General features: G+C 37.3%; 1 protein-coding gene and 1 long non-coding RNA gene across 3 annotated transcripts; one reads left to right on the forward strand and one right to left on the reverse strand.

The window, feature by feature from the left end:
• Positions 1-854: 854 nt before the first annotated feature.
• LOC310889541 lies at positions 855-16190 on the forward strand. Its single transcript, XR_014576611.1, has 4 exons — positions 855-1467; positions 1708-1836; positions 15689-15760; positions 15846-16190. It is a non-coding gene; the product is annotated as an uncharacterized lncRNA (long non-coding RNA).
• TYRP1 (tyrosinase related protein 1) lies at positions 10869-21966 on the reverse strand. 2 transcript variants are annotated; one of them, XM_083817127.1, is made up of 8 exons: positions 21819-21966; positions 20860-21333; positions 17779-18101; positions 16223-16427; positions 15092-15259; positions 13284-13463; positions 11713-11859; positions 10869-11174 (listed from the first exon to the last, which is right to left on the reverse strand). In XM_083817127.1, the coding sequence occupies exons 2-8, from the start codon at positions 21239-21241 to the stop codon at positions 10969-10971; spliced, it is 1611 nt and encodes a 536-aa protein (XP_083673253.1). In that variant the 5' UTR covers positions 21242-21333; positions 21819-21966; the 3' UTR covers positions 10869-10968. The 2 variants fall into 2 exon arrangements, with proteins under 2 accessions (XP_083673253.1, XP_083673252.1); XM_083817126.1 differs by having other exon boundaries at positions 21798-21966.
• Between the last annotated feature and the right edge of the window lie 1121 nt (positions 21967-23087).

Here is a 23087-nt window from a genome sequence, read left to right on the forward strand (position 1 = left end):
AGTTGCCTAGCACAAACTGTAGCCCAAATCACCTCTCCTGGAGTTTCCTGATCCTAATTAAGGTCTGCTTGCCTCAGGAGAAGAGTCAGACTGCAGCCTGACCAGGTGACTAAGTCCAAAGTTCAGGTGTAAGTTTGATTTCAGGCCAAGGTTAATTGCAGCCACCTGATTGTTACCACAACAGATCTAAATTTTGTCAGGTGGCTCTGGGTGGGTCTGTCAAGTCTTAAATATGGTCAGACATCTCAGATATCTGTCAAAACAATTCTCAAGCTTACTTTTGCTATCTTTGTGGACCCTAACTGCAGTTGTTGGGAATCTCCTGCCTCTGACCTTTCCCCTAACTGGTCCGTTCCCTCTCAAGCTTTTATGTCTGATAACCTAAATCTAGCAAGGCAATGTCTAAAAGCACATTTTAAATGGAAGAGCGCTATACCTAGCCACAGCTGAGGAATGTACCAGATGAAATTCTAACACTAGAGTAGATTTAGGAATTTAAATTCTCCTTCTGTGTTGAATAGAATTTACCCTCTGTGCTTTATGAAGAGACATCCAGAAGCAGGATCTCTGATAATAAATTAAAGAATGTACTCTTCTCAGTGTATCTGCTAGACAGGTTTAAGTGAAAATTTAACACCATCAACATCTGGTTATGGGCAAAATACCTCCCAGACTGCATACCTGGGACAGCAACACAATTTTATCTGAGTCTATTTGCTTCTCTGTGGTGGAAACACGGTGTAAATCGATTGAGAAACCAGGTGTGCCTAGAAGTGCCTGAGCACAGGGGCTGAAGTTGAACTGCTCGTTAAAAGTAGGAAGCAAACACACTCGGCAAAGGGCTGGAGGGGCTGGTGTGGGGAAGGAACGCTGTGGTATTGCTGCTGCCAAAGCTGAGCACCTCACTCCCAGAGCACAGCCCTGCCCAGGATGCTGCGGCGTGCGGCCGGGGAGGGCACTGCTCTGAAATATTGCCATCTCGTGGCAGGCCGGGGACAAGGCACCGATCCTGCTCCCGAGGGTGGCCTGCGCCATTCTGAAGCCACATCCCAGAAGGCAGCCCTGGAAAAAAAAAAAAAAAAAAAGAGAGGCTCTGGCTGGTAAATCCAGCTCCTCGGGAAGATCTGCGAAAATCCAGTGCTGTGTTGTTTTTCTTCCGAGATTTTACAAGAGGCTGTTGCCTGGAGAAGGAGATGATTAGAAGAGGCTGCTTCAGCTTGGATCTGGAGATTTTGAAAAAGTTATCAGGAGGCACAACACATAGTTTTGCACAAAACTCACACATGTCAAACGATAAACATGTTTGTCTGTTATCCTGAAAAGAAGGCTGTTTTAGAGCTATAGAGAAAGAGTTACTTGAACAGGAAGAGCCATACAGAAGGGAAACTACTGCTGCTTAGACAACTATTTCCACTATGGAATAGTCATTACTTCTCTTTTTAAACATTTTACCAGAACTTGTTTAAAGTAAGTAAAACTCATTTAAAAGTTAGTTCTCTTTATTGCCTTCCATCCCTAGGTTCTTTCTCTCTCCCTCCCTCCCTCCCTCTCTCTCTCTCTCTCTCTCTCTCTCCTCTCTCTCTTTCCTCTTTTCCTCTTCCTCTCTTTTTCTTTCCCTCCCTTCTTCATTTGTCAGCTAAACAGTGTTATACTCCTTTGGATAGAATTTTTAAGGCCAAACTTTGCATGATTTTTTTTTTTTTTCAGAATGGAAAGTTTCCCCTCAGATAAGTGAAGTTTACCCATGTGCAGAGGGCCTGCTTTCAGCAACGCGTGATCCCAACTAACATAAGTCCTTTGAAAACTCAGATAGCAAATGGACATTTATACATTAAGGTGAGTTTCCCCGTGAATGAACCAGCAATAGTTACTTTCTTTCTTTGCCCCTGCTTATTGAGGTCTCCTGAACAATCCAGCTCTCCAATACTGTCATTACCAGTATCTGTTCACGTTTCCATCACAGACTGACAACATATTTGAAAAGCAAACTCTGCTCTTACCTGTTGTCTGACACATTAGCCTCAGAATTACTGGACTGTATCTGAATAGGTCTGGGAGAAGAGGAAAAACAGGAAGGGGGCTTTTCAGAGCAAAGGAGGATGAACCACAGTGAACAGTCAGTTTAGGAAGCTGCTGTGTCCTAACATGACAAGAAAATTTTAGAACTGAGGTTTCTGCTTGAGGGGATGCAAAATGTGGCCCCTGCTCCATGAGGTGCAAAATGCAACCCCTGAAGATGATACAGGGCATGACCCTGAGATGCCAAGCCTCACAGTGTTCATGCCAGATAGCCACTATTTGTTGATTACCAAGAACAATATTTGAACTTTGTTTTCCATGCCATTATCCTTCATTGTTCCACATTTTACTACATCTCATCTTTTGTAGCTAAGAGGACAGACTCTATCTTCCCTGCCACTTTGTTAACATCTAAAAGGCAAGAGCCATAATTAACATTTATGGCCATTTGCCTCTGGTTCAGAAATATTTTCTAAGGTCATTTTTGTGCAGAGACAGCACTTGCTGTCTGTGATAAAGCTAAAATGTGAAGTACTTTACTCTTTGACCCTAAATCTCCATTCCTAGAAAAGACATTTTAAAGAGCCTATTAAAACAATTGTAACAATCCTCAGATTGATGTCAAAACATGTGGAAAACCTATTCAGAAAGGAATCTCCATTGGTGAAATACTATTTCAGTCTCTTTTCTGTAGTTCATGGCCTAATTTTAGCCTGTTTCCAAATTAATTTTGATTAATAATTACCGTACAGTTTTTCACATTGTCTGTTGGGATGTATGGGCTAACAGGTCTCCTGTTAGATTGCAATCTCTTTCACTCACCATTTCAGAGAATACCACAGGGGAAAAGACACAGTGGTAGCAACAACAGCATGGTCTGCAGGGACCTCTTTAAAGTCCTCTTTAATATTTTTATCGATGATCTGGATGAGGGGATTGAGTGCACCCTCAGTAAGTTTGCAGATGACACCAAGTTAGGTGCATGTGTCGATCTGCTCGAGGGAAGGAAGGCTCTGCAGGAGGATCTGGATAGGCTGGACCGATGGGCTGAGGTCAACTGCATGAAGTTCAACAAGGCCAAGTGCCGGGTCCTGCACCTGGGGCGCAACAACTCCAAGCAGAGCTACAGGCTGGGAGATGAGTGGTTAGAAAGCTGCCTGGCAGAGAAGGAACTGGAAGTATTGCTTGATAGTCATCTGAATATGAGCCAGCAGTGTGCTCAGGTGGCCAAGAAGGCCAACAGCATCCTGGCTTGCATAAGAAGCAGTGTGGCCAGCAGGTCTAGGGAGGTGATTGTCCCCCTGTACTCGGCTCTGGTGAGGCCGCACCTCGAGTACTGTGTTCAGTTTTGGGCCCCTCACTACAAGAAGGACATGGACGTGCTCGAGAGAGTCCAGAGAAGGGCAACGAAGCTGGTGAGGGGTCTGGAGAACAAGTCTTACGAGGAGCGGTTGAGGGAGCTGGGATTGTTTAACCTGGAGAAGAGGAGGCTCAGGGGTGACCTTATCGCTCTCTATAGGTACCATAAAGGAGGCTGTAGCGAGGTGGGGGTTGGTCTATTCTCCCACGTGCCTGGTGACAGGACAAGGGGGAATGGGCTAAAGTTGCGCCAGGGGATGTTTAGGTTGGATATTAGGAAGAACTTCTTTACTGAAAGGGTTGTTAGGCATTGGAATGGGCTGCCCAGGGAAGTGGTTGAGTCACCATCCCTGGAGGTCTTTAAAAGATGTTTAGATGTAGAGCTTAGTGATATGGTTTAGTGAAGGACTTGTTAGTGTTAGGTCAGAGGTTGGACTAGGTGATCTTGGAGGTCTCTTCCAACCTAGACAATTCTGTGGTTCTGTGACCTCCACCCATACCACGCTAAGGTGAAAATTTAGGTGATGGGCAGCGATTAAATGCTGGTGTCCAGATGAAAAAAATAAATGTATCTGGCCACCTTTATGCCAGCTTGGTTGTCATCAGCATCACTTTTCTGAATTCCTGCTTGAAGAAGTGATACTTTCGATGGCTCTGCTGTTGCAGCAATTGGTTTATCTTCCAAAACTGACAGAAGAAAAACATTAGCAGTGTTAAAAGGACAAACTCAAATAATAAATTGCCAATATCAAATAATATCAATGTTTGGTAGTCCCACATTTTCTTTTTGCTTGTATATGTAAGAATATAAAAAAAGAAAATATTACAATCACTTTTATGCTTCTGCTAAAAAAAAAAATCGTCAATTTAACTTTCCCCAATAGGTTGGTTTTACTTGCTCTTATAACAAATTAATTACAGATATGAGATAGTTGGGCATGTATTATTTCTTGTAAGTATTTGTTTTTAAAACAGTGAGCCTGGAACAATTTAAATAATGTCCCAAAAATAAGAAGGTAAACTTCTCTTAGTAGGAAGTTGAAAGTAGGAAGCTGAGGGATACAAGCTAAAATAATTTTCTTCTAGAATTTAAAATGACTTTTTTTAGTTAACAACTAGGAAAATTTTCCATCTCAAGTTTGAAAACAAGTTGAATTTTTTTTTGGTGAAATGCCACCATGTGGTAAGTAGCAAACCCTGTTTATAGCAGAAGACCACTGTGTTCTCTCTGCTTGGACACAGTACTAGTGGTTTTGGAGGTGTGGTGTAAAAATGTGGTTCCTAAAGATATATAAAATGGAAATTTGACCATGTTACAAACATGAGACTTTTGTTTAATGCTCATATTAAGTGCAATTGCATAGCAGTGGTTAGCATAGGTGACATTTTCTTCCATTTAAAAAAAAAAAAAAAAAGATCCCTGTCATCTAAAGTACAGTTGAAATCAGCATTTTCACTTTTGATTCCTGCATGATGTAATCTTTCAATCACTAAGTACTATTTCCTTTTATTTTATTATTTGCCTTTAACTATGCTGCTCATACTGAGAATCATTCCCATTTATTGATTTGTAGAAGGTGTTACAGGCCAAATTCCACTTGAAGGCCTTAGGTGTCAGGATATTGTTTGGAGCTACTTGTTTCAGGTATATTATTAACTGGTAGTCTAGAGAGGATTTATTTATTTATTTATTTATTTTTTTCTTTCCCTGCAAACTTCAAGCTTAATAGCCTGAGACCATTTCAGCTACAACACAACTCACAACTTTCACCTCCTAAACAAACATTTTCTTCTCCTGCCTTCCTCTCCCTTGAGTTTTCTTTCTCTGGGAAAAAAAAAAAAAAATCAGCACAAGGTTTTTTATCAATATCAGTAGTTTACTCTCAAACTTTATGAACTGAAGCAAAATAAAGCTTAACACCAGTAGTAAGCAGGAAGCTTGTGTGGACAGATTAAAATATTATTAGGCTGTCATCCTATCACCACTTCAGCCTCAAATTAAATGTGTTTAATTTTGCAGCATTGCTTCTGCCTTACCTGTGTAGCTTCTTTGTTCTTGCAAACTACCTTGGTTCCCTGTTCTTGAACAGGAGCATTGATTTCAGCAAGATATAGGCCTTATTCCTTGATGTGACTGATCTTACTAGTTGTAAAATCCAAACTCAAGCTTGGCTGATTGCCAAGGGTCTTAAAGTCAGTTCATATGTGCATACAACCATAGCTTACTGCAGTAAATTACTATTTAGATCCCTTCCTTTGTCTGCAATATTTGAGGGATAACAGAGACACACATTTTCAGTGGTTTACCTCTGGACATCAAGGATGGGATTTACAGGATGACATAAAATGTTGCACGCTATGTTCTATGTTTGAAAATACACACAGAAATAAATGCAAGGTTTATTTTAGTTGGAATTCTGATCTTTTAGTTTCCATTAATGAACATCAAGAAACAGTTGTTGTGAATGCCATTTCCCTTTACCATCTTCATAAAACAGCATGTGAATAAAGCATCTGCCAAGGCCAGGGTTTTCATTCTATACTGGAGATTAAATGAGATTTGAAGTTAAAATTCAATTTTGAGAGAGAGGCTCTACACATTTTGCTACAAATTAATATTCTGAAAATAAACATTTCAGTTTTCATCAGGCTTCCTTGCCAGATTATTCTTTTGTTAGTGAAATCTTTAGTTGGGAGGCACTTTTTTGGAGAAAAAATATTGGGATGACAAACTGAATATATTTCAGCAATGCATCTTGTTTTGGGATGCATTCCAATTCCATGTCAATTCTATATTCTATGTCAGTAATACCATTATTGACCAGTATTGCTTATATATTATTCCATATATAGAAGAGGTAAAATTTTCAGGATTGGAAATATTTCTCTAAGTTACAAAATTGTTCAGTTCTGTGTCCAAAGCAGATGTTCGTGCAAGCTATGATTTCATGACCCACCACTAAAGGAAGATACCTGGATGGAGTAATCTTCCACCAGCTTCTTCTAGATTCTTTAATCTGCCTTTGAGTGTCGTTTCTTTAGAACTTTTTTTTTTTTTTTACCAGATGCAGCCCTTACTCTAGTATATATAATACATTTATTGAACAAACTATGCAACATCATATGAACAATTACCTTTGCTATTTTCATGCTAGTATCATATTGGTGTCAAAGGATTTATTTGAAATAAACTTATTTGATTTTTTTTCTTAATTATTATTACTTACTTGCAAATTTTGCATGTGGGAATAGAAATTAATTTTATTGTAATGTAGGAAAAGTGGGAAGATATCATTACTGTGCCATCTCACTTTTTTTTCCACTGTTCCTCAATTTGTAAAGTTCACAAGTTATTTATGTAAGTTTTCCTTATTCCTTTGTATGTTCTCTTCCAGCACTGTCGTATGGGTGATGACTAACCATGCATTGCTGTTTTATGTATCAACATCTGTCTTGGAAAAACTAAATAAGGCTTATTCAGTCTTCGTAACTCAGTACTAAAGGGCTGCAGGGCTAGTCCTTGTAGCCCTGGTATTTCTTTCAATACTGTATTGTCATCTCTGGTCTGGCTAGCTCACTACCCAGATCTCAGATCCCATTCAGATTCCCAGATTTTTGGATGTAAGCACACAATACTTTGTCGAAGATTTCAGCATCAACAAAATTCCTAAATAAAATATTTAAATTATTGTATCAAAGAGAGGTATTTAGCTAGCTAGCATGGTATGACTTTGATAAATCTGTTCTGTGTTTGATTCCAGTGGAATTTTTATGGTTGGTTATGGAGCCTGTCATACTATTGATTCTAAATAAGCTTGTAGTTTCATAGAACATTTTTACTTTTCCTTCACTTCCCCATAAAATAGTGCTGCTCTCAACTACACAATACTTTTGCTGACTCGATAGTTATTCAAACACCTTAGAGATGGACTTACAGATTTGTATGCAATTTTAAGAGTCCTTGGACAGAAATCACCTGCTGTCTCGTTGCAGAAATGCTAATTTTAGTTTCTATCTTTAGCAAGATAGATCTTTTTAGATATTCTGTCTTTAGCAAGATAGATCTTTTTCTATCTATAGCAAGACAATTTCTGTACTCGCATTCCACAAACTCTTTCTGTCCACGATCAGCATAGTTCATCATACTGAAGATGGAGGTTGATTGTCACTGACTTAGAAAGATGTATTTGGATCATGCTAATCTTGACTCTGCATTTACTGCATTTTCATTTATGTGGTCAAAGAACATTTATAATATTTCCTTTCCAAGGCCAAATGCTCAAGAGACTTTGTCAACTCTCCCTTTATTTCTATGCTTCCTGACCTTAGTTCATTTTCTCTTTTTGCAGATTCTCAAAACATTTATCTATTTAATACTGTGTGGATTGAGTCTGAATTGCCTTTTCAATATTTTAATTCTCCACTTACTGTCTACATTTCTTTTTTAATAAGAAAAAATAAATTTCGAAAGGCAAAACTTAGATGCTGTCAGAGAACTAAGAAGGCAAATAAACTCAAAAACTCATTAACAAGCTTAGGTACAGCAGACACCTAATAGGCCTAAACACACACACACACACACACATATATTTAGATACTTTCACTGCCAACTAATTAAAAACAATAACAATATGGAATGTTATTCAGCCAGTAACTACATGTGGAAGAAAGTTCAATCACCATTTACATATAGGGGTTTCAGTTCCCTTAGAATCATTATCAGCATTTTTTTTCCAGTCTCCCAATGTTATATCAATTACATAGTTCTAATTTATTTGTAAGACTCTGTCTGACAACATTTCAGAGACCTCTGGTCATAACCAAATCGAGCTTCCCTTCAGTTTTTCCTCTAATAGAGTCAATCTTTTGGTTCTTATGTTACAATTGTTCTGGCATGGTCTTCAGTTCAACATGAACTTAGTTCTATTGTCGCATTATTTCCAGGTATCCTTTACAGCTGCCTGTATTACAGCCCTTATAAAAATAAAACTTCTTTTTGATATCCCACACTTCATGATTACTACACATAGGACTTCTCAATTAGTTTATTTTCCAGCTCTTCTCTTCCTGTCTTCCCCTTGTGTCTTTTGCTTCCTGTCCTTGCCCTCACATAATAAGTGAGACTATGGCTATATATTTTCTAGTATATCTTTTTTTTTTTTCTTTTTTCTTTCTTTTTTTTTTTTTTCTTATATGTAGTAGTTTCAAATTTCAAACCTAAATCAGTTTTCCCATCAGATTACCTCAGGAGCAAACACCGAGCAGCTTCAATGAATGGCAGGAACTTTTTTCTTCATATCCAGATATAATTCAGAGTACAGCAAAAAGTGACTGAAGAAAGGACTTGTGAGATTCTTATCATGAATGGGTCACACACACAGTTCTCTACTTTTCTTCCCCCTCTAATTCCCATGCTTACTGCTTTTTTTTTTTTTTTTTTAAGAAAAAAAAATCTTTTGTAAAAATCTACCTTGCCTTGTTCATTTATGTGCAGCAGCTCTAACTAGTAGGCAGGTCTTCCCAATCCCTGACCTACAAGACTCATGGTATGCTCAGAACATGAGAGTATATTTTTGCTTGAAGGATTGAATAGCTTTAATGTCTGAATTCCTTCTTGTAAGATCTGATTTTGTCATGATGTTTTCCTTCTGGTATCAAACTTCTGTACATTTCTTTTCATCCACAGAAGTAAAAGCACCTTATAAAGGAAGCTCTATTATCTCCATTTTATAAATGAGTAAAATGAGTCACAGAGGTTAAAAATATATTTAGCTAAGAACATTCAGAAGGTCACTAAAAGAGCTAAGAATAAAATCCAGGTCTCTTGACCCCAATCCAAAGTACATTGGATCACCCTGCTTTAATCCATTGAAATCACTAAAGTGGATGACTTGTTAAGTTGCTACTCAGTGCAGGCAAGAATGGTAGAACAGGCATTTAAGTTGAAATCCAAGCTGCTGCTGGTGTGCCTGCTGTACTAATTGATAGCTAAATCCAAGAGTGCAACCGAAAAGACTTTTGTCCAATTTACTTTTGTGCCTTGGGTATCAGAGATGAAAAATTTCTTCCTAAATACAAGTTATGTGTGTAAAATTTTGCTGTTGTCCACACCCCCTGCTTGGTAAATTGAGTGTTGGGTACTTGTTTTCCTATTCACAAAATCCTTCATGTATAAAATATGCATCTCTTTGCAACTGACTTAGTGTGCTTCAGCACGCCTAGTACTCTCTGAAACTGTACAGGTTAGGACAGTACTTAGAAGATGTAGCTGGAAGGAGACTGTAGGAGTTCAATCCAAATTACTTGCCATTTCTTTTGAAGCTGGGGTCAGCTGGAAAGAGAGACAAGACAGATCTTAGCTTTATAATTTGACAACTAAAGGACAGATTACATGGTATGGGATTCATTAATTGGACCCCAAGGATTTATCTGCATATTAACTAATGAATGCTAATTTAGATTCCATAAGCTATCATAGGAAGGTGATCAGTTGGTTTATTTGTATTCAGCATGATGAAAGAGAGAGGAGGTGAGGCTGAAACCAGGCTTCCTCAAGCCCTACTTCAGGGTGTAAAGGCAGGTGTCAGAGTGCTGCTCTTTTGCTGGCTCATAAATCCTGAGATTCTGGTGCAATAAATTCAACAGCAGTTGCATATAGCTATTTTTACAGGTCTATCCTACAGCATGATGCCTAGGTACTTCTCTTAAGGTATAAGAGATGTATGTTTAAATTCCCTCAGAAGGAGAGCATTGAATCAAGGTCTCTCACTGCTGGGGAGAATGTAATCTGCCATGGAGATAATGGGAGAGAGAAAGGAAGTGGGTGACTGAAAAATTAAAAAAGAAAATAATAACATTTAAAAATGTATATATACATAAAGAAGACTGTTTTCAGCTTCCTTTAAAAGGGGATACACCCTTTAGGCAGCTGCGTTTGAATGCACAGCTGAAGTGTCCAAATGCTGGAGTAGGTTCTCAGTATTGATCTCTTTTCACAGAGACACCTAAAAGCAATGAGATCAAAACTAGTATCTGAGATGAAAGATGGATTTTATATGTGCTGTTATCCTTGCATTCCTTGTAGCTCCCTGACTGGCATACTGGCTATTTCAAAACACATTTCCATGCATCTATTTGAGATGTCTGACTTCTGTTTTGGATTCTATTTCTGAATCAAGCTGCCTTTGCTACTCATATCTGCAACTGCTCTGTCCCATTCTAGACTTTATTTTATGTTTTCACAAATGTGCCCTGTGAAAGAATTCTAGGCAAAAAGGCTAAGCAAAGGCTGATGACATTAGGTGTCATCAGGTTACTAAATTTTACCATATTTGTCAGAAATAAGCAAGAAAAGACCTGTGGGTGAACCCTGAAAAATTAGTGAAGTTCTATTAAATTCAACATAGAATTAACATTTCAAAATGTGTTTTATTGACACCTAGCTGTGACAAGAGAGAAGGTGAATGCTGAAGCAAATATATCAAGACAGCTGACAGTTTATGCTCTTTATTTTAAAGCAGATGGATGACCACCATTTACAAAATACAGCAAAATAAACAGTTACAGTCACATGCAAAAAGTGCCATCTCTTCATACAACAGACTGGCTTGGTGTTGCTATGCCATCATAATCATCTGAATAGTGTTGATACTGATCAGTGAGAAGAGGCTGATGCAACTCATCCTTATTTTTCTTGACACGTACAATACATGCAGCAGCAGCAAAGATAATTGCAACAAGAACCAATGCAGTCACTATTGCAATAGTTATCATCTCTGTTACACGGAGAGCCCGACCTACAGGAAGGAAAGCACAAGAAAAAGTTATTAAATGTCATTAAAGAGACAGGACAAAACTCAGTATCTGTCATTATTTGTCATTATCACATGATGAGTTGTGTTTTAGAACTATTTGAAATTTTGGTTGATAATATTTGTTCCAAAATGTGAGAAAAATGCAGTCTCTCTTGTTACACTCTGAAAATAGACCTGGACCTTTCTTCTGTTACCTGGTTTGTGAGGGGTTTGCACTCTCTCTAGTGATTTAATGAAGACATATGATATAGGAATAAGCATGTGGTGCAAGGGTTAGATCTAAATGAGAACTTCCCCAGAAACTGAAGTGGTTTGTGGGAGCTGTTTGTAATGATTAGCTATATGCCTGTACTAAACCCCAAACACAACTGATTTGGAAAGCAAGACAAAAAAGAGAAATAGGCCTATACAAATACATCAAATATTAGTGAAATTTGAACCAACTTTGTTGTATGATGCATAAGCTTTCAGGGAGGAAGACATGATGAAGGAAAAAGAACACCTAGGTTCAACAGTTTACCTGGCCACTCAACCTCATAGCTGTATCCCAGGTTTTCTGGTGCAGTAACAAACATTTCATTATTGGTTACTGGAGGCCAAAAAGGCACCATGTTGTATTGCCGGTTGTGTCCGATAGGGGCATTCTCCAATGGATATGTTGAGGTATCTAAATCAGAAAGTCAAATCACACTTCTGTAAATAAAATTAAAATAATTTGAAGTATTTCAGCTTTATGAAATAGTGACTCAGGGTTTTTGATTCTCATTTTATTTTATTTTATTTATTATTATTATTATTATTATTATTTTATTTACTTACTGTTCCTAAACTGAATTATTCTAGAAGGATTGGTGGATTGATAAAAAATTCCAGCATGGAGGGCTCAGCTTTGTCAAAAAGCAAGACTGTCCAATAATACCTCTGTTCCATTAACAGAAAACACTAGTAAAAATTTAGGCCTGCATTGGACTTTTCATTTTTTCTTGCATGAAAAAGGAGGAACAGATATATGAAGTACATGGGAACCCTTTTTTCTACAATCTGACTTTGTAGCAGTGATAAAGAGTTCTCTTAGGTAGTTCAGGAAGGCAGCTGGTATAATCTCTAGTGGAAGTTTTTTGAAATTCTGTGGTAGATCAGGAAAAAAAGTCAGCTGCAATAACAACAAAAAAATCCATTTTGGTAAGATAATGCAAAGCTTGTGACAGGTCATGTAAGTACCACAAGGGGATACAGTTGGTTCCCTGAGAGTTGGCATGGGAAAGCCCATGCTGCTGATTGTGGAAGCTGCACAAAGAAGTCTCAGTTGTGCAACAGCAGCTGTCTTCTGTAGAAGTAGGAGGGGAATGGATTATCCCAAGAGTAATATAGTTGCTGCTTTGTGCAGAGCAGTGCACAGACATTTAGGTTATATAGAATTCTCTCTCCAGTTCACTGATGCCAATTTCTTTTCTTCTTTCTTTCCTTTTTCCTTCCATTTTTCCTTCCATCCTTCCTTGCAGTTCCTTCCCTCTGTTCTTCCTTCCCCCCCTTCCATTCACTTCCTCTCTTATTCCCTTTCTTTTTGCATTTCAGAACTGACGAAGGAAAGGCAGCAATATTTAACTATTCTTTGAATAGATATAGATGTGGAAATAATTACAGAATGCAAGTAGTAAATTGCAAAGGTGGTCAAAAACAGTCATGGGGGAGTGCAAGGCATCTGATTTTGTTTGTCAAGAAGAAACATAGAGATTTATGCCACAAAATAACAGAATATCCACAGTGTTTCAACCTGTCATGATTACACTGTCTTTTCTCTACAGAGACAATGAATTTGCACACACAGGTTTGTTTTTTTTTTAATTGTACCTGGCATCTCTGGTCAAGTCCCTTCGCAGAGAGTGATTTGAAAATGGATAATGGATGTCAGTGGGGTGAGAAGACAGGCTTGCTTGCTATTACCCTATCTTCATTAACTTTACTGTTAGAATTCCAGTCCTCTCTCCTAAGCTTAGGGGCACCTTGCTAACTCACAAGAAATAATTGATTTCCTGTGACCACAAAGACTGAAAACCACCCCTCCCTCTTCCATCCGTGAGCACATCTTACCAGCAGAATACCTTCTCAGCCACTCATCAAAAACAGCATCTGTAAATGTGTGCAGAAGGACAAAAATGGGATCATTTGGTGATAAATGAGTTTGTCCTCCTGTCCCATTCAAAAATAGATGAGCCAAGTTGTGAAGACTTCGAACTGCTGGGTCATATTTCCCTGAAGGATCACTGTACCCTGAATATGGAAATAAAGAACAACACAAAAAATCCCAGTGAACCTTTTGTTTAGAAGCTACAGTCCCAGATGGATACCATTTTTTTTTCCCTCTGGAAACCTTTCATGTTTTTGTGTTGCCTTGTTTAACATAAATGAGTAGCTAATTCTCTACCAACTGGCATTTGAGAAATGTCCCTAGCATGTGTAATCCCCATGTATAACTCCCATGCATAATTTTCAGATTAAAATAGACTTTAAAAAAGAATGCTGAGAATGTGGGGTGCAATGCTGGTGGGATCTAGTGTATAGATAGCCAAAATAAACCACTTCATAGTATGAACATAGATTTTTATATCTGGGACCTAAATATCTCTCAGCATAACAGAATAGCTGTGTGTGTTTTCTGACTGCTGACTAAAATGTGAAGTTGTTGACATCTGTCCTAATTGGCCAGCTGTTATGTGTTACGGATCATTTCCTTATGTGCTGCCAATACATCTCAGAAAGCTTCACATACTGTTTTTTTTTTTCAAAGAAAATTCCCTACAAAACACTGTCAGTATCTACCACCTAGTAAACCTGATGTCAGAGGTCAGGATCTGAAGAATTCTGAAAAGTTTTCCTGTTTTCAGGCTCTGGCCAACCTTCCAGAGAGGGGTCCATACACTTAATTGGCTAAAGCCATGTCTAGATACCTAGATATTGTTAGGACATTTTTTCAAATGAGGTAAGCATCTAAAACTTTCATATATACTTAAAAGATTGGTGCAAATTCTTGGTTTTGTTCTCCAAGAGAAAGAAAATGGAGCAGGTCCACTGTCATATGAATGATGCTTTTTCAAAAGAGCCAAAGGATTTGCAGGAGGTCTGACAGTGATCTGAAGTGTCATTTCATAAATGATTCCCATGAATCCTAGTTTTCTATTTAAAAAGTGTGGATTATTAAAGTGCAGAAGCAGTCAGCAGGATACTGCCTGAAAAATGTGGATCAAATCTTTAGGTTGGATTCTGTGCTGGGTTCTGTGTTCAGATGTCAGTGACTGAAAACTTCATTTGAAAAGTGTGGAGATTAGGGGAAGAAGAATAGAGTTATATAGCACAGTGAGAAGGACTAAAATGTCTGGCAGTTAATCTAGTAGACCTCAATTACTACTACTACAATGCAATTGCATGCAATTCCCTAAGCACTACCAAAGCTTACAATTACTTTTACTTTCTTTTGTTTGTTTTAATTATGATACAAGAGTAGCTACTATGAGCACTTGTTTGACTCACTTAAGGATGATGCTTAAGTTTTAAATGCTTCTGCACCATTCTGCAGTCAAGGGTTTTCTGTTCTCCACTGTAACAACCTATTACTAGCAGACTTGCACTCTGGCCATGATCTCAGCTAATTTCTGCTTAGTGACAGTGACAGACTTTTAAGGCTTTTATACATTTCAAGAACTGGCATAAGCTATCAATATAAAATAGTTCATCCAGAGCTTATTTGCACTTAATAGTAAGCTAATACTTAATGCTAAGAAAAATGTGTTGTTAGTGTCCATAGACTGTCTCCAAACTCATACTTCCAACAGGAAGAATGTTAGGTCTGCTCCCCTGACTTATTTGGAGTTGTTTCAGGTCCTTTTGTTTGCCATGCTTACCTTCTACTGTGTTACGGAAACTGTCTGTTGAATTAGAGTAGAAAGGAGGAGTATCAAATACACCAACTTCCAAACACTGAGCAACATCCTCAGGCTCTGGGAGACGTTGTACCATAGGCCGTGCAACATTTCCAGCAGGATTCCTCCGGATGGGACCACCTTCAGTGCCTGTGAGAGAAGACAGAAAACAATAATGATGAAGAACAATAGACCAAAGAAGGCATCCTTTTAATGACTGAATTGTGAGAAAAAAAAAAAAAGGAAAAAAAACCTCACAAATGACCTTAAAATTGGACCAAAGGGTCAGATCTTACAGTTAGGCAAAGAACCTGAATCTTCATAAGGTTCTCTGAACTGGTCCTTTGATTAAAAAACAAACAAACAAACAAACAAAAAACATCAAAATGCTTCTTACTTAAATTTTTGATTCTATAAGTTCCTTGGGAAAACTTTTTGTTATTTTTCAATGTGATTTCTTGTTAAATTGAGATAAAAGTTTTGTGGACTTCCTGATAGAGTAGCTTGGTAAAGGATTATAGAAGATTAGTTAGGCAACTAACCCCCTCTTTTTTTTTTTTTAACCCTATTTCCGTGCAGATGCTGAGTTGTGGCTTGATGGTGATGAATAAATAAGAGTCTTATTGGGACTTTATAGATCTTGTAGCCAAGGTAGGTGTGTTAGCATTCACTACTCTTGTATTCAAAACATGCTCCAAACATTTAACACAGGTATTGTTATATGTTTTCCATTTAGAAACAGGAAACCTTGAAGGTGATATGTGGAGCAGGAAGAAGAAAACTCAAGCTTCAGTTAAAACATGATGCTGCCGTATGTAATTATACATGCCATCAGAGATGAACAGGTACTGCAAAAGAAGGGAAGTCAAAGTGTTTAATTCTTTCTCTGCCTCAAGCTCCTGATCAAATATTGAGCTGTTTAGTGCCTCAGTGCAAGACAGATAACTTTTTTTCTTTCTCAGAAGACTGATGTATGAAACTAAAGAAATGTACAAAAGCTACTTTAAGACTTTTTTTTTTTTCCCTAAGAAGAGCCATTGCAATGTAAAGTGTTTTATTAATTTATTATTAAAGGGATATTCTCTCCAAATATCTGTGAGCAGTCATACTTACTGTTACAGATGGTTCCCAAGGTCTCATAGTCTTCTATACTTTCACAGAGCACACGCCACTGAGAGAAGATTGAATTCTGACTGATCAGAGAGACATCAAAATTGCTTCTAGCTCCCATCAGGTCATCTAAGCAGATATCACAGGTGTTTTGCCCTGTTGCAAAGTTCCAGTAGGGAAGGCCAAAAGTGGGGTCCTGTAACATATTCTAAACCACATAAATATGGCATTAGTACACATCTGTCCCAGATATCTACAGTATGTACTGCTTGAGAGATTTTCAAAACCAGTTAAATACATCTTAGTAAGAGTCAGAATCTGGCTTCATGAAAAGGAGGAAATCTCAGGAAATCTATGGAAAAACTTTCAGTAGTTTTTCACTTTGATGCCTTTGTCTGTTCAGTAGAACAGATGGAATGCTGAACTAGGCTGTGGATTCCCCTCTAATGAGATAGTACCCCTTCCATGAAACCATATTGTGGATAGTAAGAAACATCACTCAATACTGATGAACACAATTTTCCAAATATTTTTAATGACAGCAATATTTTTAAAAGCAGCAGTGTTTGTAGCACTCTGAATAACTAACTAAGCCAATTGTGGAATGACTGAGCAGGTAGAAAAAGAAGGAAAAATAATAGTGCCCTTTCATATTTGCCATTGTTTGGTTCTAGTATGGGTTGGAGTTTAATAATTCTGAAGTATTCACTGGTTTCCAGTATTTATTAACCAGGATGTTTTGGCCAGACAATTTAGTTCATTAATGATCTAATTTACTAACATAAGCAAGAATATATATTAAGTCATTAAGAGCTAGAACTCCTCAGGGTTTCTACATAATGAAATTACACTAACGTCAAATATAAGTTTTGGTTTTGGAGGGAATTTGATCTGCTGGAACCTGAAGCAGCACCACTGAAGCTACTGGAAACATTTGAAATGGTTGCCAGGACCATTTAATCATGACCTTGAAAACCTAATTCTCTCTTCTTTAGAAATAATGATAGTACATAAAATAATGTATTCTTTTTATAGATAGGTCTACACAAAGAAAGGGAAACAAGAGAACCACTGATTTATGGAGCAGGGTCTCAAAAAACACTAATTTCTCTAACCAGTTGCACTAATTATATAAATAAAATATGATTCAGAATCTCTGTAATATTTTTGTTTAGAATTTCTGCTGCTTTGATTGGTCTATCTAAGCCAAGGATCATGGCCTTGATATTAAAAATAATACTAGCAATAACGTTTGTTGGTCCAATAAAATATTTTCTGCATATATGTTGAGAATTTGTATCTACTTTTACAAGTGAGTTTTATGTAACTTTTATGTTTGCTCTTACTCTGACTGAAATATTATTTTTAACATCTCAGTAACAATGACTGTCTAAAACTTAAATGCACTCTATTTAGTGTCACTAATACAGTACTGAAACTGAAGCAAGATTACTTTGACACAGAAAGAGTTGCTTTCAATTTTGTCAACTGGAATATGTAGATAAGTTTTTCCACATGAAGCACAAGAACACATGGCTTAACATTAACTCTAACTTTACCTGCATGTCTCTTTCAAGCTGCAGTAGATGGTACCTATGCCATGTAACAAAAGCTGGTCCCTCATGAGAGAAATCAACTCCTCCAAAACTCTGCTGCCCAGTACCAAGAAAAGTCTTCCTGACAGAATAATAATGAGCCCACACAAAGTAGTTATAAATAGAGATATTCTCAAACTGTGGTGTGTTTCCATCTGGTCCAAATATTTCTTCACGTCTCCTTGTGGCAATAACAATGTCAGGGTGGATTGTCACCTTGGCTTGGTGCAAGGCATTCACAAAACGCCTCCTCTCTTCTGCATTCAGATCCAAAAGATTCCTCCTGACTGTGAGGTTACAGAAGAAGTAAGTTACCAAAGTCTTAGACACTGAAGTCTGATCTCACAAGACAAATTTTTTTTGTTCCTAATAATTCTAAGTTCCTTTTTCTTCAAGCACTCCTCCAGTTTTTATTGGTACAATTAAGAGAGTACTGAATATAAATAGAAAATATTGTTTTCTGAAAAGTTAAGCTGAATAAAAATAAAGCCTGAAGCCTATTATTTATTTATCTGTCTATTTATTTATTTATTTATTCATTGCTTTTAGAAATATTGTTGTAAATTATATTTCCTGTCAGAGAAATGATGAAGACAGTTCTTTGTTCCACAAATCTCTCAGAACTTAATCCAATATACTTAAGGTTTCTTGTGATAAAACTTTAACAAGAGGAAAATAAATTATTGCAATTTATATTAATCAGAAACTCTACCACTCAACCATTTAGTGAAGTACATTGTATTTGAAACTTTGCAGTGAAAATGGCAGATCCACCAATGAGAGTTTCACACATTACATCATCCCTTTTGAATGTCATTACCTGCTATTATTAACAAGCCTTTTTTTTTTTTTTTTAGCAGTGTATCTCCAAATCATTTAAAATTATTGTTACCTATATACAGACAGGGAAATTTACAAACAAGGAGAGCAGCTGACTTGTTGAAATACCAGTATATCAGTAAAAGGAACAGAGTCACCTCAGTACCAGTATTCAGTACTCTCTTACCTGGATTGATAAGATTTCAAGGTAAGTTTAGACTGAGACTCAGATAAAAGTCCACACAGCTGTTTGTCATCATGCACTCATTTTCACAATTAAACATACTGTAAAATCTAAAATTGTCAAATGAGTTTATGTTGATATAAGAAACAGCAGGTCTCCAGCATGAACCAGTATGAAGAATAAAAGTAAATTGCATTTCACTATATAAAGTGAAGTTGATTCAGTGAGGGATATTTCAGTAATGTTTATACATATTTTAAAATACTAAAATGCTTTTCTGAAGCATGAATTTCATCCAAGGACTGCGTATCTTGAAACACATGCTTTTCTGTCTTGCAGACCTTAACTGATATACTAGCCCTGCTCACTGAAGGTTTTTGGTTGTTGATTTCAAGTAGTACACTAAAAATAACCATCAAGTTTTGATTTATGCAGACATCTTAACCTTTTCATTTTGCAAAATATGTCTGAAACACAATAAAAAATTGGGACTATTATGAAAGTTAGGCATGAATTTAGAAGATATAAAGGCACCAAACTGCATTTTACAGCTATTTTATATGGATATGCCAACAGTAATCCAATAATTATTCCTAAAGTCTGAGCAGCTGGGGCCATCTTTCTCGATGGGCAGTAGAGGTGACCTTCATGTGTAAACATAACACATAATAAGAAGATAATTTCTCCTATTTAAATTCATGTTGTCATGCATGATAAATGTGATTTGCTTAACATTTTAGTGAAAAATAAAGGATTTTATAAGTGAGAAAGCTAAAAACTGCTTTTATATACTGTAGAAAATCAGCTACAGCAGTTTTTTTCTTGCCCTCATATTTACTATTATAAATTTGTGTGTTCTAATATTTATTTCTTGGTTAGTTTTTAGAGTTATTATCATTGTTAATGAGAACAGGCCAGAGAATCAGAGAGTGAAATCTGGCTTAGCATATCCAATCCATGAGGCATACTTTCTGCTTTCTAGTTTGCTTTTTGGAGCTTAAAGGATGAATAAAATCCTAAGGTCTTTCCTGCAGCCCTTGATAAGGCATTTTTTAAAAATTTAAGTGTTAAAATTTTGAATTGGTAAACAATACTTTGTTAACCCTTGCTGGAGCATGTACTCACATTCTTGAGTATTTCCCATCTCATGAAAATAATGGCAGTGCTGATTTTTGTTTCTGCAAGAGGCACTACACATTTGTGATACAGACCTGTTGTTTCTCATGCCAACAAAATCTATCACTCATTTTGAGGATTATGAACTTTACAAGATCTCAATAACACCTTTGGACTTTCAGTAGAAAACACTGAATTTTTGTTCATTCAGAATGCTTTGACTTAGGAATAAGGATTTGTTCCCAAGCCTGTTTGTCTTTTCCAATTTACCTACAATACTCAACATTTTTTTCAGTCCACAAGTATTTTGTAACCATTTCAAATTCTGTTTTAGACATCTGTTTACTGATAATCTGGGCTAAACTGAAACTGGGCAGCTCTTAGAAATATCCATCATCTCTGCACTGATTCACCTGCATAACTTATAGTCATGAGTTAAGGCTTTTACGAACATTGGCAGAAACTAGGTAACTAAAAAATTACAAGGTTAGGTGCATAGGCTGGAAATGCATTAAGGGAATCTGAATCAAAATACCTGTTGTCATACCTTAGATATTTATAAGATATTGATCATGATACGTATTTGTAGATATACTCACAAACACACATAGATGTCTATATATGGTTTTACTCTAAAATAATTCCCCAAATTACAAAAATGTAAACATTAATACGTCCTATTCTTTAATGGGGTTGATCCTAATCTTGTTCTGACTACAGGCGTTGTTTCTTCCTTTTACTGGGAGGTAAATGTAGATATTTGCCAACAAAGTAGACAGCTTATCTAGTAGCTGTCTTAATAACCTCTATTGTACATTTCCTATATAAATATAAGGGATATTTCAAAGAAAACAAATAGTCTAGGTGCATTTACAATGAAGTTCTGCCAACATATGGTTTTTATGTCATATTTCTAATGTTCTTACCTATATTGATTCGTTGGCTACAGGTAGGTCCACTCCATCCAGGGCGACATGACCCACAGTTATAACCAGAGAAGTTACCACTGCACCTGCAGGTTTGGTTGAAGAAGCGTATGGGCCACTGCTCGCGGTCATCCCTCCCATCATGGATGTACTGTGGGCCATGGGGTCGCCAGTCTACAGTCACCTGCACACACCGTCCCCTCCCTGTAGACACACCACACCGATCGGTACCAGGCCCAAATACAGGGAAATAGTCTGGGCAGCACATGCCACTCCTCAGAGACTCAACGGTAGCACACTGGCGAGGGAACTGAGCTCCAACTTTGTTGAACATGCTAAGAAGCGGTGGCAGGGAAAGGAGCAGCAGCATGGGGAGCTGCATGATGACAGATCCAGCAGAGCCGTCTCCTTCTGAGAGCTGGTGGTCCGCACACGCTGTTGTCTCCTCTCCGTCTACACGACAGCCAGCTCCCTCTACACCAAGAGAAAGACAGAAGAAATGAAAACGACTGATACAAACCTTCAATCTGCCCCTTCCACCTCAGAAAGTGCCGCTGAACACTGCACTTTGATAATCTAACTGGAAAAGCCAACAACAACTTGGTGGATAGCAATACTCTTCCCTCCTCTAATTGTCTGCACAAAAGGCAGTAACTACCTACAGCTTTATCTACTCATTGACTTCCAAGTATTTCCCAAATGTTTATTCATGTTGTACATCTGCCAGCCAGATTTACTTCACTACCACAATATGCTAAAACTTCTCTATGGCACCTGTTTTTTTGAACATTTTTTTTTTTTTCCCCAGTTAATTCTTTCCCTTCTTCATTTAACTAGCATATCTTGTTTTCTAGTCAGTGTTACAACTCTGTGTCCCCTTGCAGTTCTTAAAAGCAGTTCTGCTGGAAAGTAAAGCTACAAATCTCTGTGTGTTGTACCTCTTCTCTCTTTTTTAGTACCTCTCCTCTGCTGAGATCCTGTTCTATCTCTGTGTGTCCTAGGGCTGTGTCTAACCCCAAATCAGCACTACTAATTTCTTTCCTGTTTCAGTCTGCTTGCTAATCTGTGTTCTACCAACACAGCATGGTTTGGCCTCACCCTCCTCTTCTGTTAATCTCCCTTTCTACTTCAGTGCATTTCCCTGGACTTTAAGTACTTGAACAGCACATGATTTCTTTCATGCTTATCTCCTTGTGATTTTACAAGTTTTAGCAAAGGTCAGAGACAAGTACTTGAATTCAAAACAGAAGAACTATGAAGTTATTTTTTTTTTCTTTTTTAATTACTTGCAAAGAAAGGTTCATTTGAAAACAAACAAAGAGCACTGGGGAAGTTCACATTTAAAAGACTTTTTTTTTTTTTCTAAATACTTCAAATGGTTTTTCAAGATCAGGCTGAAACAAGTGACAAAGATACATTATTTGGAAAATGAAACACTCCAATATTAAACTTATGGCTTGCTGTTTAACTATTTGCTTTGATAATCAAATAAAAAGACAATGCCAATACCGGAATATCCTGAAATACTAAATTCTGAGCAGGTGCAGTAAAATATATAGAAACAAAAATAAAAAGAGGAAAACAGTCTCTGAGCTGAACAAAGTACTTCTCTAGTGTTTTCAGAGACCATTCCCATTAAGCAAAACTGGCTTCATTCAAGCTCACATCCTCTTTTTTGATCTGTCAGTAAAGATGGATTTCAGTGAGGCATGGATGTTTTGTCAAGATACATCTTAACTGGCACAAAGACAATAAATTAGCAAATTCACAGAAAAGGTTCAACCACAATGTAACTGGCATTCAGCAGAGAATTGGTTACCTGTTCCTACAAAAGTCAAAACATGAGGGGTACCCAGTGGTAGCAGGCCATTGAAATAGTTTTTCTGAGCACTATTTATTCATGTCAACCTGCCATGGACCACAGTAGTGAACTTTCCCATTATATTTGTCATTTAACTAAACACACTATATCTTGATTCAGTGTAGTACAAATGCTTTTAGGACACTTCTCCATATCTATTCATTCATTGTCCACTTGCAGAGAACTATTTGACAACCCTTAAATGAAACTCTTTACTTTTCCTGGCTTTCATTTTATTCCCCTTTTGAGCTTATCATATTTATTTATTTACTTTTCCCTAGCTTGTTCTATATCTCACTTCCTTCCAAGCTTAAAGCTTTTCTCTTTGAACAAGTCTATTGGGACATATGCGACACAGATTCTCTGC

The sequence above is a fragment of the Anser anser genome (genome assembly GCF_964211835.1).
Source record: "Anser anser genome assembly, chromosome: Z".
Lineage (NCBI taxonomy): Eukaryota > Metazoa > Chordata > Aves > Anseriformes > Anatidae > Anser > Anser anser.

What these genes read in the sequence shown, in the direction of transcription:
- TYRP1 (XM_083817127.1), bottom strand. Translation starts at nt 21,241, where the DNA reads ATGCAGCTCCCCATGCTGCTGCTCCTTTCCCTGCCACCGCTTCTTAGC. An exon ending in CTTGGGAACCATCTGTAACA is followed by an intron (nt 15,260 to 16,222) that starts GTAAGTATGACT and finishes CTTCTCTCACAG; the next exon opens with GCACTGAAGGTGGTCCCATC. An exon ending in TTTCCGTAACACAGTAGAAG is followed by an intron (nt 13,464 to 15,091) that starts GTAAGCATGGCA and finishes TTCCATATTCAG; the next exon opens with GGTACAGTGATCCTTCAGGG.